This window comes from Falco rusticolus, chromosome 3 (assembly GCF_015220075.1).
Source record: "Falco rusticolus isolate bFalRus1 chromosome 3, bFalRus1.pri, whole genome shotgun sequence".
Lineage (NCBI taxonomy): Eukaryota > Metazoa > Chordata > Aves > Falconiformes > Falconidae > Falco > Falco rusticolus.
In genome coordinates, this window is record NC_051189.1 from 110,345,983 (window position 1) to 110,362,764 (window position 16,782).

A 16,782-nucleotide genomic window follows, 5' to 3' on the forward strand; every position below is an offset into this window, starting at 1 on the left:
TACCCTCGAGCTGGTACCCTACAGCACAAAGTAAAGAATGAGATTATTAATGTTGAGCATTAAATGTCTGATTATTATCAACTCTTTTATCCTAGGAGAGTACCTGTTGGTTTCAGTCATCAGTGGGCTTCCAGGTGTGAATTGAAGCATGACTTAGGGTCTTACACAGTCCATGAGAGAGAGCTGGAGATCAAGAGCAAGGTTAGTGTCTTGGTAGCACCATTTTCTTTTCTGTAGTGTTCGAAGGACAACCTCATGCACTCAGGAACGCCCTTCTGTTAGGTGGTTTTGTGAATGTTCATCTCGTCTGGAAAAAAAAATATATGCCTGAACAAAATCCCTCAGTCTCTTAATTTCTTCCTCCCTTCTTATTTGAGGGGTAAAATACAGATGGTGGTTTGTCAGGAAGAATCCTGTGGAAGGAAGGAAGGTGGAAAAGGAAGGTTCACTAACTCCAGAAAGACGGACTAAGTCAGCATTACCCGTAGAAGACAGGCAGTACCAAGTCAGTAGCCTCACATGCACCTGAATGCTCAAGCTGTCTGTGTTACCATGTGCCAGCCCCTCCCTCCAACAAAAGCAACAGAAATAAATGAAATAACTGCAATTTAGGAGGGCAAGGAGTTCAGGAAGACTCTAATCTCATGAACTTGCTGATGATGGGGGGAAGAGCTTGTTCTTCTTTGCTGAGAAATAGTAGAAGGTTTGTTGTAAGCAAACCGTAAAAGTATCTAGGCGTTCCTGCTACATTTCTGCTGATGTGGCGTATTGCAGTGTTTGATGGACTTTGGGGTGACCCCAAATTTTAGGAGTCTGAAGATCTTTCAGTTGCAGAAGTGGTACTTGTACTTGAAGTGCAAGAACACCTGGAAGCGGGTTCTTTTATGTTTAAAAATAGGAGAATTTTCTATTGCATTTCACATACCTCTTTATTAGGAAGTTAATGCTGTTAAAAAGTTCTGGGAAAGTGGAAGAGAAACCTGCCATTTTCACAGTGTTTTAGCAGTTTCAAATTTGGTCTGTCAGTTCCCATGTCCAAAATGGAAATGTCTTATAAAATTACTGATTCTTGATTATTAGAACAGTATGAAACTGTCCTGCCAATGTTGGGAAGCTGGAACAGACACCAAGAGGGGCAACACTCCTAACTTCAAGTTTAAAAGGAGGTGGGATGAATCCATGCCTCTGTATCCATGTGCTGTCTTCTGACAATGGGTGGGAGTGATTTTTGCGTGCCTTCCGACTGTGTGCTCTGGAAACTCGGAGCTGCTTCAGAGGCATAATTGTCTTGCTGCAGATGTGTGTCAGCAGCTAGGACAAATCGCTTGAGGGAAGGGGAAAGCCGAGGTCCTCGTGCTTCAGAGAGGCCCTTATGCTTTCCTGGGCTGTGCTTTACTGCCACGTGGATCGGGGACCCCAGGGGAGGATGCGTGATCTAGTGTGGGGGCTCAGGAGGCTGCAACCGTGCAATTTGCTGTGGTTTCAGCACTGCTGTTCAGCGAGCGTGTCATCTCCCTGCCCAATTTTTATTGGTCGTAGTGGATTAAAAATATGTCTTTGTCGTTGTCCTCCATTGATGAAATTTTCAGCCAAGTGTCAGAGGACTTGCCCTAATTTTGACTCAGTTTTGTCCTTGGTGTCACGAGTGATGTTCACTGGCTTGCATGCAGGTTATACTTAACTGAATTGCTTATAGCCCTTTAACACTACTTAGGCTAATTACTGTTTCATTAATCATTTGCAGTCAGTTTATATACTCATCTTGTTTTCCTGCTTTTAGTGTGTTTGCATAAGAAAATATGTTTCTATGGAATGTTTCTTATGGACTTGTTTATGACAGGATATGGATATAAAAGTGTAGTCATGTCATTTCAGAGTAAAATCCTTGCTTGCCATAGGGCTTTGAGCACAATACTATTCAAAACATCTGAGAAGGTGCTGGTGATAGTCCTGTGAGCTTCTTCCTCTCTTTCAGATTGTTGTGACTCTGAACAAGAGGAACTTAAAAAAATTTATCTTGATGTGAAGCCTCTCACTGTATCCCCTGTTACCCAGCGTAAGTACGGGTGAAGCAGAGAGGTCGCCTTCAGATTTACACCACGTCATTTGGGGTGCCAAGGAGTTTCTTACGCTGAGGTGGAAAAGGAGGTTGTTCTGTGGTGAATAAAGCTGCAGCGGATGGTGCCTTTTGTGATCTGAAACACCTCGCAGGAGAATCCTGCCTGGTGATTTTTATCTTGCCTTGTTAGACTACGACATGCTTTCGTGGCACGTCTGTAATATTCCTGCCAAGGGAGTTGATTCACTCGTTATCTCAGGGCCTGTTCCCAAATTTGGAGTGTTTCCTTAGCGTGCATCGTGAAACCATTTGGCTGCACCTTCTGAACTGAGACTGCTAGGAATTGGGCATAAATCCGACTGGCAGCACCAGGCAGATTCTGTTGCGATACCTGCAGAGAAAAGTAGGGCGAGGAAAAGCAGAGTAGAGGGAGAGAATAGATGGAGGGGGCAGCAACGGGGAGGGGGGGCAGCTGCGGATGGCCTCTGTGGTTGCTGTGGGAAGAGTGGCACCAGGACAGCAGGGAATCATCCCCCCAAATCCATACTCTGGCCGAGTCACTGAGTCACCAGCCCCCTTCTGCGGTCTGGAGGAGTTTCCCTCCGTGCCTGGGGAAATGGGACACTAAGCTTCAGCATATTACACATATTAATTTAATTAATTTTCACAGTTTCAGCTCTCCCGTGGCAGCTGTCAGCCACGTTCTCGTGGTGCCACCTCGCGGGTCCTTTCCTTTTCAGCTCACCCCGGAGCGTGGATCTGGTGTGGAATGGTTACTGTCTGCAGTAACTCGCCCTGGCGTGTGACGGGAGAGGGTGGCCAAAGCAGCGGCCAGGGGTCATGGTGGTCAGCTGGGGCTGTGCTGGGGCTGCTGGGAGAGGCACCGGAGCCTGTGGCCGTGCCCCGAGGAAAAAGCCCCTGGACAGAGTGTAATTCACAGTGGAAGCTAATGAGGCGCGGAACGTGGCGATCTCGGGCAAAGCATTTTGGTACCGTATCAATGATGCTCGCTGCAGGCTCCCAGCCTCCTCCCCACCGATCCCCCTTCTCCCAGCTGATTCCTGCACGCTTCTTCCCTTCACAGCTCCCATTGCCTTTGATCCCTAAAGCCCTCCGCTTCCCCTAGCCTCAGTTTCCCTCCCGGGACCCCGTGCTCCCACCTGCCTTCCTCCTCCTCCTGGAGGAATCCGCCTGGGGCGGGCTAGAGCGGCGGCGCTCCGGCCGCTCCGCGCTGCTCTCGATGGTGCCGCGCTCACGTGAGGGGCGCCCGGCGGCGCAGGCGCGGTGGCGCCCGGCGGGGATGTCCCGCAAGCAGGCGGCTAAGGCCCGGCCCGCCGCCGGAGCCAGGAAGGTGCGGCGGCCCCGGCGGCCCTCCGCCGGACCGGCTCCCGACCCCGCACCGGGTGGCGGGGGCCTCGCCCGGCAGCTGCGAGCCCTCGGCCTCAAGCTGCGGGAGGTGCCGGGCGATGGGTGAGCGCCGGCCTCCTGCCCCCGGGAGCCTTCTCCTCCGTCGGCGGGTGGGCAGCCTGTGTCCCCGGGAGCTGAGGGCCTTCCCCTCGTGGCTGAGTGGAGCTAGTGCTCCGCAGGGATGGGGGCTTCCCCGCTGGAGCCCACAGGGATCAGAGGGCTCTGCTTTGTGGGTGTGCAGGGCCTGGTCCCCGGGGGTGCTGAGGGCTCTGCTGGACCCAGGCCTGGTCCCTGGCGGGGCTAAGGGCTCCCCTGGTCTGCTGAGCAGAGCGTAGGAAGGACCATCAGTATTGGGTGAAAGAGGTGTTAGATGTCTGCTGAGAAACTGCTTGGTAGATCATTGAGTTGTCCTTTGTCGCATTACGTCTTTTGTCAGTTTAAGACAGTTTGGCCTAGCAGTCTTACCATGCTTGACTTACCCTTTTGGAGCTGTAGACATGTTCACTCAAAACCTTATGTTCTTACCAGCAATTCTAGTAGCAGCAGCCATTTAAAGTACAGGGAATAGGTGCTACTTCACATTCATATCCTTGTTGAACTTAACTGGGCAGAAGGAGCACAAATACTTTCCTTTTATCACTGTATCTTTTTGCTGCTACGCCAGTTGTTGGTTTAATGGTGTATGTTAGTATGTTTCACACACGCTAACTGGTGGTTTCTCTTTCGGTAGCAATTGTTTGTTTCGGGCCCTTGGTGATCAGCTTGAGGGGCACTCGCGGAACCACCTCAGACATCGCCAGGAAACAGTGGATTACATGATAAAGCAGCGGGAGGATTTTGAGCCTTTTGTGGAGGATGATGTACCCTTTGAGAAACACGGTATGGTCTCCATGGGATACTAGTGGAAGGGTTACTGCTTAATGTGTTTACGTCTCATTAAGCATATCTTCTTACTAAACAGTTCCTTATTCCAAGACTATGTTAGGGCTTCTCTTTAGTTTAGAAACTGTGAGTGTACCTTTCTGTCTGTTCCATAGAATGATGAGCTATTAAACTTGTATTAAATCGGTGTTGGAAATAAGTTTAAATTTAAGAAAAAATTGGAGAAGGAAAGAGAGGCAAAAAAAGCCAAGAAGTTAAAATTTGATGTTTTCAAAAGGAACTTGCAAAAATTGCCTAGTTCTTCTTGAATGCTGGTGAGTGTCAAGTGGCTGATTTCTTGGGCTTTCTTCTTCTCCTTGACACTTGATATTTCATGGTGGTAACACAGGGGAAGATCCAAAGCAGACAAAAATACAGCCTTTGTTCTGAAAGCTTCGAGGATGTGCCAAGTACCATGCAGGTGATGCATGAAAGTGGTTTGGGCCTTTAGTATGTGGCACTCCTTCCTTCTGAGCTAACACAGAGCTGATGGCCTTGCATAATCTAAGGGTGTACTGCATTTTTTAGAGGTTTCTGTGGTCATTTAAGACTCATTAACTTCTGTCCCTGCCAAATTTTTGCTTCAGCAGTCACTGTTTCACAGTTGGGATTTTCTTTCCGGAATTTCTTGGGCTTGTGATGAATTTTTGTTACTCACTATCCCTCCAGTGCTTCTGGAACTGCCAGAAACTAGGTTTCCAACTCTTCTGGATGTTTTTTCCTTTAGTTACCAATTTGGCCAAGCCCGGTACCTTTGCTGGCAACGATGCTATTGTGGCCTTTGCAAGGAACAATCAAATGAATGTGGTTATTCATCAGCTTAATGCTCCGCTGTGGCAGGTGAGAAACGAAACTTCTATATTGTGACCTACAAATTGTGTTGAAACTTCCTGATCATTACAAAAGAGCAATCAGTAGCTGTATGGTGTAGAGTTGTGCTTGCTTTTTCACCCTTGGGCAAAAACACTCCAGATTTCAGCTAGGAGGAGAGGGAATGAAAGAAAACAATGAATGTGTGAAAGTATGTGGACGTGGAGCAGCATGTTTTAGTTTGGTTTTAAGCTTTGTTGTTGTGTTTCTGTTTCCCTGTCTTCTGAAGATTGGACTTCACATGAGGTTACTTTTCTGATAGGAATTTGAGCCAGGCTTAAGGAAACCTGTACCATAAGATTCAGAAATATGGAAGTACAGGGTATGGCGGCTGTGTTGGAATGAAGCTCTGTCAATTCTGCATGGGATTTGGAATGAGAAGGTTTCTGACAGTTGGAGAAATGAGGTGGAAGAGGCAAGAAGTTTTAAAACTTTGAGGTGGTGTTTAATCAGCTTCTGGAAAGGGCTGTGTGGTATGGTTTCCTCTGACAGCAGGGCACTGGAACAAGCAACCCATCAGGTCCCTCCTGCTTGCTTTTTTTCGTTGTTTTTCTATGGCAAGTCCACCGTGGAATGGGTCCACGCTCAATCTGCCTGTCCATTGAGCAAGTGAGAACCTGTATTTAAGTCAGGATTGTTTCTGGCCACAATTTACAGGCAGAACCAATGAAGTATATAGATTAAACAAGGCAATAAAGATAAAAGACCAGGTGAACACTGTCAATGGTGTCTCAAATACATTTGAAACCGTGTCAGGTGGATTCTTGAACCCAGACGAGTTTAAGCTCATTTGCGTGGCAGCCATGGGCAGTAAGACAGCTAACTAAAATCCTCAACTGCTTGACCTGCGAGAGCGAGCCGAGGTAGCAACCTTGCGGGAGAGTTCATGGGGGTGCGGTTCATGTTTTTGTTACTGTTTTGAACGGGGTGCTCACCTCTGTGTACTTAACTCCTATCGATATTTTGTATATCCTCTTAAAAAGCTTAAACTCTTTTTTCCCCATTCATTGACCTTTCCAGGGTTGTAAAGACAGAGTTTGTGATGAGGTTCTGTTTTGCCTGAGTGTAGTCTTATTAGTAAAGGGTTGTCTTAGGCTCTTGAGACTGGCGTAAGGTAATAGTTGTAATGTAAGGAGTCTCCTGCCCGCACAGAGGATACATCAGGACATTGAAGTATGTAAGGCGTCACAAACATGATGACAATGTTAGCAAGTTGGTGGGCTTGACTAACCCAGGACACCTTTTTTTCTTGATTTTCTATATGTCGACCTACTTTCCCACCCCCCCACCTCCCCCTTTCTTCTTTGGAGCCCAACAAAACTTTAGAAAGATGAGATTCCAAAGAGAGCATTTCCAGAGAGGCAGGTGAGCAAGATGCTTAAAGCAGATAGAGTGAATATCTCCCTCCTCTAAAGCAGATGGTGAGTTATCCTTTAATTTTGAGAGAACCATTTGGATCCAGTACAGCTAAGCTGGAACGATGTGAGCAGAAGTGTTCAGGACCTCCAGCTTGTATCTCAATCTCTGGCCTAATCAAAAGCTCTTCGGAGGTAGGCATCTCTGCGTGGACATTTTAGGGCTTTAAACGCCCTTTACCTTTTTTGATAGTGACTGTAAATGTAGAGCTTCAAGTTAGCTCAGATGTACAGGCTATTTTATTGGCTTTTTGGATAACTGCTTACCTTTTTTCAGTGGTTTTGCCTTTTTTTTATTTTTGTTTATCTGCAGCTATCTTTTATTTACAGTTCCAGTGTACTGTGGAAAGAGCACGCAAAAAGAGGCTTCACTACTGAGAGCTAAATTGGGTAATTTTCAGAATGATCTTTAAAGAGCTTTGGGATTTGTTAGATACCCATTGAGGCTCTGGCAGAGGAGAGGTGTTGAAAACAAATTTTCCTGAGTTCCAACATGTCAAATAACAGGATAAAAGGCAGAAGTTAAGTATAACCAAGTGTTGAGTTGGAACTTAAAGGTGAGCAAGTGTGAAATAGATGAATGGATAATCTCTATCGTGAAATCTGAAGTCATTAGAGCAACGCAGAGTGAAGACATGGTTGAAAGGTGACTTGGTGTATATTCCCTAAGTTAGGATAAGCTGACTGAAAGATGTAAAAGGATTGAGAAATTGTGGAGCCCTAAAGCAAGCATTTGTTGTCATTTGCTTACTGACATCTTCTCCAGAAAGGCTGTCAGATCTTTGAACTCTGGCTTGACAGGTAAGCAAAGGAGATCTGCAAATGCAGGTAATTTTCTGCATTCCTTGTAAGAGTTGGAATGCTGTGTAGCTTTTAGCTAATAACTTGAGACACTGGTGGTTGGGGTAGAATGATTCTTGCATCAGTACAGATAATACTCAGAGCAGGAATTTTCTACAGAAACCGCTGTACTTGGTGCTGACAAAGCAAAGGAATGTTTGGTGGTTAATAGTGCTCCTGAATCGAGTTAGTACGTTTTCATGGTTTGGCTTTATTTCTGTTAGTCTTTCTTTAAAAAACAAAACATAACCACTTTGAATGCTAACTGTTAAAACAGCATCTCGTCCCAGCTGCTGAACACCACTTAGTCTGGGTGATGTGTTTCCACTGTGGTCATAATTTGGACTTTTTTTTTTTATTATTATTTCCTTCATGTTTGAGGGGAAGAAGGCATTGTACACTCAGTGGGAGTTGTCACTGCGACTGGGCCTGGGAAAGGCAATTAAGAAAGCTCACAGCTCCTGTGGAAATTTTAGAAAATAGTTAAGAGCTGTCCACTGAAATATTTTCATACCATGTTTTGTTTGTTATGACGTAACTGACCCAATGTTGTGTATCTGGTTTTCAAATATGATCCTTGAGACAGAAGCTCTGTTGTTACTGTAGGCACATCTGGATTATTAGGTCAACTCTTAAAGATGCTTCAGTAGCCACGTACTTTGCTTCCAATCACAGTGTTTATCATTGCTTAAAAAAAATAATACTTTGAAAAATACAATGCTGAAGTTGATTCCAAATGCTCATTTGCAATTTGTTTCTTTTATTTAGATTCGGGGCACAGATAAAAATAACGTGAGGGAGCTGCATATTGCATATCGTTATGGAGAGCACTATGACAGTGTGAGGAGAATCAATGACGATTCTGAAGCTCCAGCGTATCTTCAGATGGAGGTTGGTTATGGCAGAACAACCTGAGTCAGCTGTGGGTAATAAATAAAAGAGATAAAAATGACCAGTTCATTTCCTTTCTCATTTGCATCGAGACTGAGAGTTTGGTCCCTGTGTCACGCTGGGCATAGGAAAGCCCCTGAGGTCGTTGTAAGTAGTGCTGCCTGCTGTCCTGAGACAGGCTGTGAAGTGTTTAAATTACTGGGCTGGAAATCAATCCCAAATCTGCTGCTGTGATATGAGCTGTAGAAGTCTTGAAGCAACTTCATCTAAGTTACATACTTATGCACCTTGAATGCAGAAACAAAGGGGAGGGAGGACAGAGCTGGAAAGGCAACAGCTGGATACAATTGTCCTCTTCATATCTCACTTTTTCATGTCAAGGAGTAAGCTGTGCTGTCCTTGAGATTCTCTGCACACAACTGTGTAATGTGTGGTATTGTAATAAGATAAATACTGCATTTAAAAAGCCAGTGATTATTTACAGGTATGCACAATTTTGTAGTATGTGAGAGCTTGCTCAGTAGCGTATGAGTCGTGGGAAATGGTGTCAGTGATGAAGAAGTTACACAATTTCCAAGATGCTTTGGCAGAGGATATTTCTGAGACAAGTGTGCCATAATAAATAAATTCATTATGATGTCAGATGTTTTTTTACTGCATATCATGAAATCGCTGCATGCTTGTGTGATCTGCTGGTCTTTGCTTTTCTTGCAGATGCTTTGCAAAAATGATTCAAATAAGGAGGAGGAAGTGAAGCCGCAGAAGGGTGACTCTGAAGATGAGATTGAAATTGAAATGGATGATGCTGTACAAAAAGTGTGTAATGCAACTGGATGTTCAGTAAGTATTGAGTAGCCTTTTTGTGCTTAATGTTCAAACCTTCTTGATACATGAAAGTTGCCTTGGGAAGAATCGTAAAAAAATACTCATCTTGGATAATTTCAGCACTGCAGCCATAAATCCGGATGCATTTCATCCTAGACTCAACCCTTAAATGCAGATGAAAGGTGCTCTGTATGGATACCTAATAATTTTGGCAGGTTTGTCGTGCAACATCTCAGAAAAATCACTTTGAAACAAATTCTGTAAGATTTGAAATCCTTTGAGGATGTCTGTACTTGAACATCCCAAATGACTAGCTAACTTGGCGGTTGTCACTGGGTAGCCTGTGTGGTTCCTGCAGACTGAAACAGTTCCCAGTGAAACAGTTACACTGAAACAGCACGTTCCTTTTTCCTGGTATCTTCAGGATTTAAAGTCTTTTTTTCCCCCTCACCTTTTTCAGAAATGGAATACAGGCTAATTGAAAGCAGACAGCAACCCCCTCTCAGTGGTGCAGATGGTTGTTAAATCAGTGTATGTCAGTGATTTGAGCTCTCTTCAGTATTATCTTTCTCATCTTGTGGACAGGACACTGATTTAGTAAGCCAGATTCTGGAAGTGGAAGACTACAATATAGAATCTGCAATATTTGCCATCTTTCAAGTGAACGAAGTGGAAAGAATCAGTAAGTACACAGAGTTTGTCATGTGATGCTTCAGAAGAGCGCTGTCTGATGATGTTAGTGTTCACTGTAAACAGCAGTTCAACATGGACAGTAGGAGTTGGAGCTTGCTGTCGGCTGTGCTCCCACCTCAGCCTTTCTGTGCTCAGGCAGGTTGTTAGTGAGAGCACATTCAATCCAGCTTCCAAAAAAACCACTGTTGCAGAAATTATGGCAGAAGAAATTGGCTGACAGTGAGACTGCTTCTGCATAGAGTGTGTCTGAGAAAGAATTCTGTTATTGGTAGGTACTGAAGAGCAGCATGATCCCCTGAGCAAAGATCAGAAATCGTGTAGCAGAACTCTGTGGGAAGAAAATGGAAGTGGTTCAAGAATCTTGGGAAATCGGAGCTTGCGGCAAGGTGAAATAGAAAATAACAAAGGACAGGCTAGATCCGATGAAGAGAATCGAGCTAGCAGAAACCCAAAGGTATGTGAAGTGTGGTTTGGCAGTGATTTGCACGCCCTTTCATGATCAGGGGAATGCTTAGGATTGTTTAATCAGCAACTGCCCTCTCCTTTGAATTAAAAAGAGCTTCTTCCTACTGGATTTTGTTGCTGCTACAGCTGTGATTTCTCAAACACTTAATAGTGACATGTGGCAGTCTTCCCAAAATGACGCAAAAGTCCTGATAAGTAGTTTGGAATAAACATTCTCTGGCCACTGCTTTGATATCTGCTTGTCTCCTTTACAGTGTATTATTTTTCCTCAACTGCACAGAAAAAAAAAAAGTGTGCTTTCATCTCTGTTTTCATCCTTCCCTTTCAGGTATCAAAAAAACAAAAGAAGGAACAGCAGCGTGTGGAGAAGAAGAAGCGGCAGGAAGAAAGGCACCGACAAAAGGTCTTGGCCAACAAGAGTAACTGTGCAGATAGCAGCAGGAGAGACACAGACTCAAACAACCACGTCACCTTGGTGAAGGCCATGGCAGCCCTAAACATATGAGCGAATGTGTTCCGAGTGCCTTGGTGAGAAAAGCAAATAAAACTGATTAAGACAAAATTCCCCTTAAGCAAATCTCCAAGCACCTATTATGTTAAAATCTGTTTCTGCAGAGATCTCCAAGCGCCTGTGACCTTCCTGTTTCTTCAGTTGTGGGGCCAACAGTTACTTGGTAATTCTGCATCGGCTTCTGTGTGAGAAGAGTTGTTTGAAAATAACAAAATGTAGAGACATGTTTTTATAATTTTGGAGTTATATAAAGGTGAGAACCTTTTCTTCACACAGCAGTGTCAGATTTGCTTTGACATCTCTTGATATGCTTAGATATTTTTTTTTTAATAGCAACTTTTTACTTGGTATTGCTTGGAGGAGCTTTATTTTACTTTGCTGTCAGGGAAAGCTTAACAATTGTCAACTCAGGAACATGGTGGGTGGGTTTTGGTGGTTGTTTTTTTTTTTCTATTTAAATAATGTAAGTGAAAAGAATCCCAGAATCCCTTCCAGAGCTAGGTGTATCAGCCAATACCATATCAAACATGACATTCCTCTTTTCTTTCCCATGGAAGAATGCAGTGATAGGTTTTTAGTCTAACTAGAGGATGCAGTGATAAGTTTTTAATCTAACTAGAACTGCTCGTGTTGCACTAGGCTGTTCCAGAAGTGATTAGTACGTGAAGGGAGAATGGGATTGCTGCATCCATGTTTGCTTCTAGCTTAAGTTTGGGATCAGCTCGTTTGCTAGCTGATGAGACCTGTAGGGGAGAAAAAAGAATAATAATGCCAATGAACTCATGAGACCATAGAGCAAATTAATCCAATCTGATGAAGTCTAATGACGTCGTAAAATGCGACCTGAGCAGGCATGAGATTTCTGTTAAATGTTGTTACTTGGACATTTGGAATCTCATCTCCTTTGACATGCTCTGGAGGTTTTGGGCTACTCCAGAGCTTTAGTCCAAGCCAGGAACTTGACAGCCATCAGTCTCCAAATGAAATCAGTATAGCCAAAGGATCCAGAGCCCTGGGAACAAGCTTCCAAGTAGCAGTGATCATTGGGAACCCTGCCTGTTTCACTCTTCATAAATCAAAGTTTTTCCAGGGTAGGACTTTTTTCATCTTAAATTCCTCTTTGGTAAGGTCACCAAGTACTGTAGAAGGTACAGCTTGAATCCGGTGATGCTTTCCACTATAGGACTGTGCATTTCGACTGAAGCATAAGGGCTGTGGGACTTGGCCCTTGATTTATGGCTTGCAGTGTTTCAGCTTCACTCAGGTTTTTGGATTTGTATCCAGCACATGTGCACTTACACAGAAATAGATAACAGGAGACATCTCATCAGCCAGGGCAGAGATGAAATAGATTTCTCAAAAGTAAGGAATGTTGCTTTTGAAAAATCTATTCATTCTGTGAAGTTTCCAAATCGGCACAGAAATATAAATGCTTTTTTTGTTTTTGCTTTGTTTTTTTTTTTTAATGAACTGCCAAGATCTGAGCTAGTACTAGTTACGCTCTGCTACTGTTTATCAAGAGTATTTGAAGAATAAAAAGGAAGGAGCTCCACTTTGGGTACTGGTGGTGTGCAAGTACAACAGGGTGTAATGCTGCTGAAGAAGTTCCTTTGGTTCCTGTAATGAGCTTGGTGGAAATAAAAAGTAATACACAGCAGCTTTTAGGCTTTGTGGTGGGACATAGTACCTGGCAAGTGAAGCAGTGGATTACGTGCTGCTTTAGGTGCTGGTGGTAAACGTGACTAAATGCTGCAGAGGGAAGTCTGAGTAGTATTTCATCGTAGGTAGGAAGAGCATGGATCAGCCTTGAATTCACAGTACCATTGTTGAAGTGGAAAACGACTTTGGTAAAACCCATTTTGTGCCAAGCTTAGATAGCCTGTTGTTAGTGATGTAGCTTCCAGGAATTCTTTTTCCTCCAGACAGTCAGTTTTAGGGGAGTGGAAAGAATGCCAAGTCAGAGCTTAACAGGGAGAAAGTAGAAGTCGCTTTGCCAGTGTGCCGAGTTGAAAACAGTGGGCACAGCAAGGCAGTTCAGGTTAAAGTGTCACCTCTGTCTTGCCCAGCTGTATCTTGATTTGAAAGGTGGGTGCATTCCGCAGGTTTGCAAAGATAATAAGAATTTGCAGTTGTGTGCTACAAATAAGATGTTTGATCTCAATGAAGTGTTTTTTTTTTTTTGTCTTCCTGAGCCAGAGCTGATAAAAGGATTGTTGGTGCTTGGAGCATGAGGAGATGTGAGGGGAGCTGCCCTGTAGCTGAGCCTTCTGTGGGTATGAAGGGCCCGGGCAGACCTAAGCTCACCCGTGCGGGCTGAATGGGCAGGCCTGCAGCAGCAACACCACTTATGGAGCAGAGGGAGAGGCTGGCCTTCAGCTCATGGCCTCTTGATACCTGCGGCTGAAAATGCTTTTGTTTCCAAGTATAATATGATTAAAATAAACTTAGTGTGCTGGGCTCCTATGCCTTGTTACACCAATCAAATTCTCTTTATTTTTGCCAGGATAGCTTTGTACCTGCACGAGCATTTTTTATCCAAAGATATTAAAACTTTGGGTTTGGCTGTTTTCGATTTTTCCTTTAGCTGTAGAAATTTCAATGTGCCCTTTCGAAATTTTTTTTTTCTGTGGAATCCTTACGCAGTGTTCCTCTGGGAACTTGCTTTTACACAGAGAATCTGCTTTGTAAACAGGTCGTGGATTTTCCTTGCAGGAGAAAGGAAGGCAAGAAGCAAGAGAGAAACATGATTCATAGCTTGTGTTTACTCTTTGGTGGAGCTAACTGTGCTTCATAATATGCGGTCATGGGACAATAAGCACTGCCCGTTCCCTCGGTATTTGGGGAGGATTGCTGTTTGTTACTAGCTGCTAGCTTACATCTTCGAAGGTCACAAGTGGGCAGAGGGCCAGGAGCGTGCTTTGACTGCTGCGGCACCGGCAGGGTCACTGCCAGCCTCTCAAAGGTGAACACGGAGCAGGACGATGTAGAAAGCTGCTTTCTCTGAATCCCATCTACCATCGTCTTCCCTAGACTTTTTCTAGATCCTGCCCCTGTAGGTACAGAGTTCACTTGAACTGGAAGTGTTAAGCATTTAGTCAGCTTCTGTCTGATGTCTGTAAGTGTGTCTTGGCCTTGCTGTGGATGGGAGAGCTCTTCTGCTTGTGCTACTCCTTGTTTCTTCTTGGGAGAGTTGCTTTTTGGTTTATTTAACAGCTTGGCCTCATCTGCAGTGTCTGAACAGCCACAGAAGCCACGTCATCCATGGCACCTGCATCTGCAGTGCTCTCGGAAGGCGCCTTCCTTTTCTGTTGGCATCTGTTGAAACTACACAAGAGTTTTCTTCTCCTTTCCCCCTCCGGACACTCGTTTCTGTTACCAAACCTCCTCTGCTTTTTGCATGCCAAGCGCAATAAATATTGCTAAGGTCTGCCAGCCGAACTATGCAAATGGAGTTGTGCATATGGGGTGTGCTGAGGGCTGAAGACAAAAATTTCCAATTATTTGAAGGAGTCTGCACAACCTGAACCCTTCCTGGGGATGCGATCCAGCTGCTGGGGTGTATGTTCACCTGCCAGCTTTCACAGGCTTTGGAAGCTGCAGGAAGGGGGGGAAATGGTGGCTGATGTGACCCGCGCTCCAGCCTCCTACAAAACGGAGATGGTTTGTGCTGTGTTGAGCTGTGTGATGGTTCCTTGGTGCTGCCTGGAGCAGAGCTCTCCCCTCCTGCATCCCAAAGCCCTTGAGTGAGTGGCGCCAGAAAATGAGTAAAAGTAGAAACGAGCGTTTTGGAGTTGTGAAGACACAGTGTTTGCCGTAGGGAGTGTGAGGAAGGGGCCGGGACGATGCTCGTGATGCTTAATGGAGTCAGGCAGGAGCCCTTTGTGCTGAAGTGAAACTCTTCAAAAACACCCCTAAAGCACCTTTATTTTAGGACCCTCCCCGCTCTGAAGCTGCAAAGCACATCTCCGGAGGTGGCATTAAAACCGGAGGGGTGAGGGGCAGCTGGTGCTGGCTCATTACGGCTAATTGCAGATGGTGTGCAGCTGCGGTGGGGGACAGGGGCTGCAGCCTGAGACCAGCGCTGCGCCTCTGGCCCTACAAAGACTTGCTGGAGATGGGGAACAAGAAAAAGCCACCCCAAACCTCTGAGACCACCACCACCACACTCCCCCACGGCTTTCGTGAGTATTAATTACTTAAATAGTCGTTAGGAGTGGGCTGGGGCTGTGTTGTGGCCAAGCTCCCTGAGGGGAGCTGGGTTTGGAGTCAGGCTGCAGCAGCTGCTCAGTTTGTTGATAATTTTCTTTTTCTCTCTGAAGCTCTTAAGATTTAGCAGTTGGCTGCTCAGATGTCACTGTTGGGTAAATGTATTTTAAGAAAAAAATGCAAAACTGCATGTATGCATAAATATTTACTTCAGAAAATCAGCCGTGAAGCTCCATGCTGTTTCCTACCCCTTCCACCAGCGATTCCTGGAACACAAATCCTTCAGGCTGCCTTTGAACATTTGGTTTTGTTTGCAGAGATTCCTTTGGGTTTATGATTCATTTCATTGTGGGGGTTCGGCTTTTCCCTGTGCACCAGCTCCGGTGAAAGGTGTCAGAGCCTGACCGCATGGGGGGTGGCCCCCCAGTTTCTGGGGTGTGGAGCCTGGGGGGCTGGCAGGAGGGCACGGGGGCCTCGCGCAGAAGGTTGGGGTGATTCTTGTCAAAGTCACAGCCTGTCGCACTCCCAGCTCCGTCTTTCGCACAGAGTCCTGGATCCTGGAAGGAAATCCAGGGGGATGGCATCAGGCAAGGGGTACGAGGGGCAGGGGGTGTCTGTCAGGCGTAAGCAGCCCCCGCGTTGAAGTGGGGGGGTCTCGGGTAGGCGCCCCTTTCCCCTGGGGCATGGAGCCACCTGGCTGTGAACCACGCGTGGCCCTGGAAGGACCATTTAATTGACTTTATCTGACCATGTATGTGTAGATCTTTGCTTTGATCACGGGGAAGTGCTTTGTCTCTATCCGCTCGCCGTGAAACAGCAGCGTTTGTTCTGGGAAGACCAGGATGGCAGGGCCAGGTCCCTGTCCAAAGTGGGACGGTCACCTCGGTACCTGCCCCTTCCACAACAGCAAGCCCCCTCCTCTGGGAGGTCTGCAAGCTCTAAACTTCACCGTTGTCCTAGCAAATAAAATGTTTGCCCTATTCCTGGCACTTTTCCCCTCATTTCTACCCCTTCCCAGCAAGCAATTTTCAACTCAGGATGGTCTAGAGGACATCTCTGATCGAGTGAGCCCCCGAGAGCGTGGGTGGTCGTGCCTGCCTGCGCGCTGTGACCCACCGTCTCTTACCGCAGGTGATCCGGCTTCCCTGGCTGAAGCAGGTGTACGTGACGTCTGGGGCTGCGGCGAGGGCAGGGCAGTGGCAGGTAGCAGCAGTCGTGGGCATGGCAGCACCTGGGAGCCCAAGGTTGTGTCAGGGCAGGACGGGCAGCAGTGGGGATGATGCTGCGGTGGGGACCAGCCCCCGGGAGAAACGCCTTGGGTTTGTGTCCAGGTTAGGTCAAGCCTTGTTCTCCTCAGCACTGCCTGCGCTGTAGGAGCGAGGGAGGGTGACGCGTGCCTTTCTGGCGTCGTCAGCGCAGCTCTAATTGCTTTGCTGTTGCTCTGCTGCAGCGGCTTTGCGGAGCACTGGTGGGTGCTGCAGTGAGTCGGGGTGGCGGTGGGACCCCGGTGCGTCCCTGCCTAGCACTGCAAAGGCAGAAGAAGCACCGATGCACGCCGTTCCCATCAGCTACTGCTACTAAGCAACTTTTAAAGAGTTTTAAGGACGAGCAATGGGTTTTGTGTTGCTATCTTGGCTCCCAGGAGAGGGGCAAGCATTCCCCTTGCTGTACGCAGGGAG

The 16,782-nt window shown here is 46.1% G+C and overlaps 1 protein-coding gene and 1 long non-coding RNA gene across 5 annotated transcripts; one reads left to right on the top strand and one right to left on the bottom strand.

Moving 5' to 3' along the window:
- Positions 1-46: 46 nt before the first annotated feature.
- Positions 47-15,423, top strand: OTUD3 (OTU deubiquitinase 3). Of its 4 annotated transcripts, XR_005103101.1 has the most exons (10): positions 3,335-3,529; positions 4,197-4,345; positions 5,115-5,227; positions 8,281-8,403; positions 9,118-9,243; positions 9,814-9,910; positions 10,194-10,375; positions 10,715-10,914; positions 11,002-11,150; positions 14,128-15,423. XR_005103101.1 is itself a non-coding variant. In XM_037379636.1 (9 exons), exons 1-8 carry the CDS (start codon positions 3,360-3,362, stop codon positions 10,889-10,891), a joined length of 1,137 nt encoding a protein of 378 aa, XP_037235533.1. In that variant the 5' UTR covers positions 3,335-3,359; the 3' UTR covers positions 10,892-10,914; positions 11,002-13,376. The 4 variants fall into 4 exon arrangements, 3 of the variants coding, with proteins under 3 accessions (XP_037235534.1, XP_037235533.1, XP_037235532.1); XM_037379636.1 differs by lacking the exon at positions 14,128-15,423 and having other exon boundaries at positions 11,002-13,376; XM_037379637.1 differs by lacking the exons at positions 3,335-3,529; positions 11,002-11,150; positions 14,128-15,423 and adding an exon at positions 47-201 and having other exon boundaries at positions 10,715-10,963.
- LOC119144367 lies at positions 233-3,308 on the bottom strand. The gene is made up of 2 exons (XR_005103102.1): positions 3,220-3,308; positions 233-307 (listed from the first exon to the last, which is right to left on the bottom strand). It is a non-coding gene; the product is annotated as an uncharacterized LOC119144367 (long non-coding RNA).
- Positions 15,424-16,782: the final 1,359 nt, after the last annotated feature.

What these genes read in the sequence shown, in the direction of transcription:
- OTUD3 (XM_037379636.1), top strand. Translation starts at nt 3,360, where the DNA reads ATGTCCCGCAAGCAGGCGGCTAAGGCCCGGCCCGCCGCCGGAGCCAGG. An exon ending in CAGCGTATCTTCAGATGGAG is followed by an intron (nt 8,404 to 9,117) that starts GTTGGTTATGGC and finishes CTTTTCTTGCAG; the next exon opens with ATGCTTTGCAAAAATGATTC. An exon ending in GAACGAAGTGGAAAGAATCA is followed by an intron (nt 9,911 to 10,193) that starts GTAAGTACACAG and finishes TGTTATTGGTAG; the next exon opens with GTACTGAAGAGCAGCATGAT.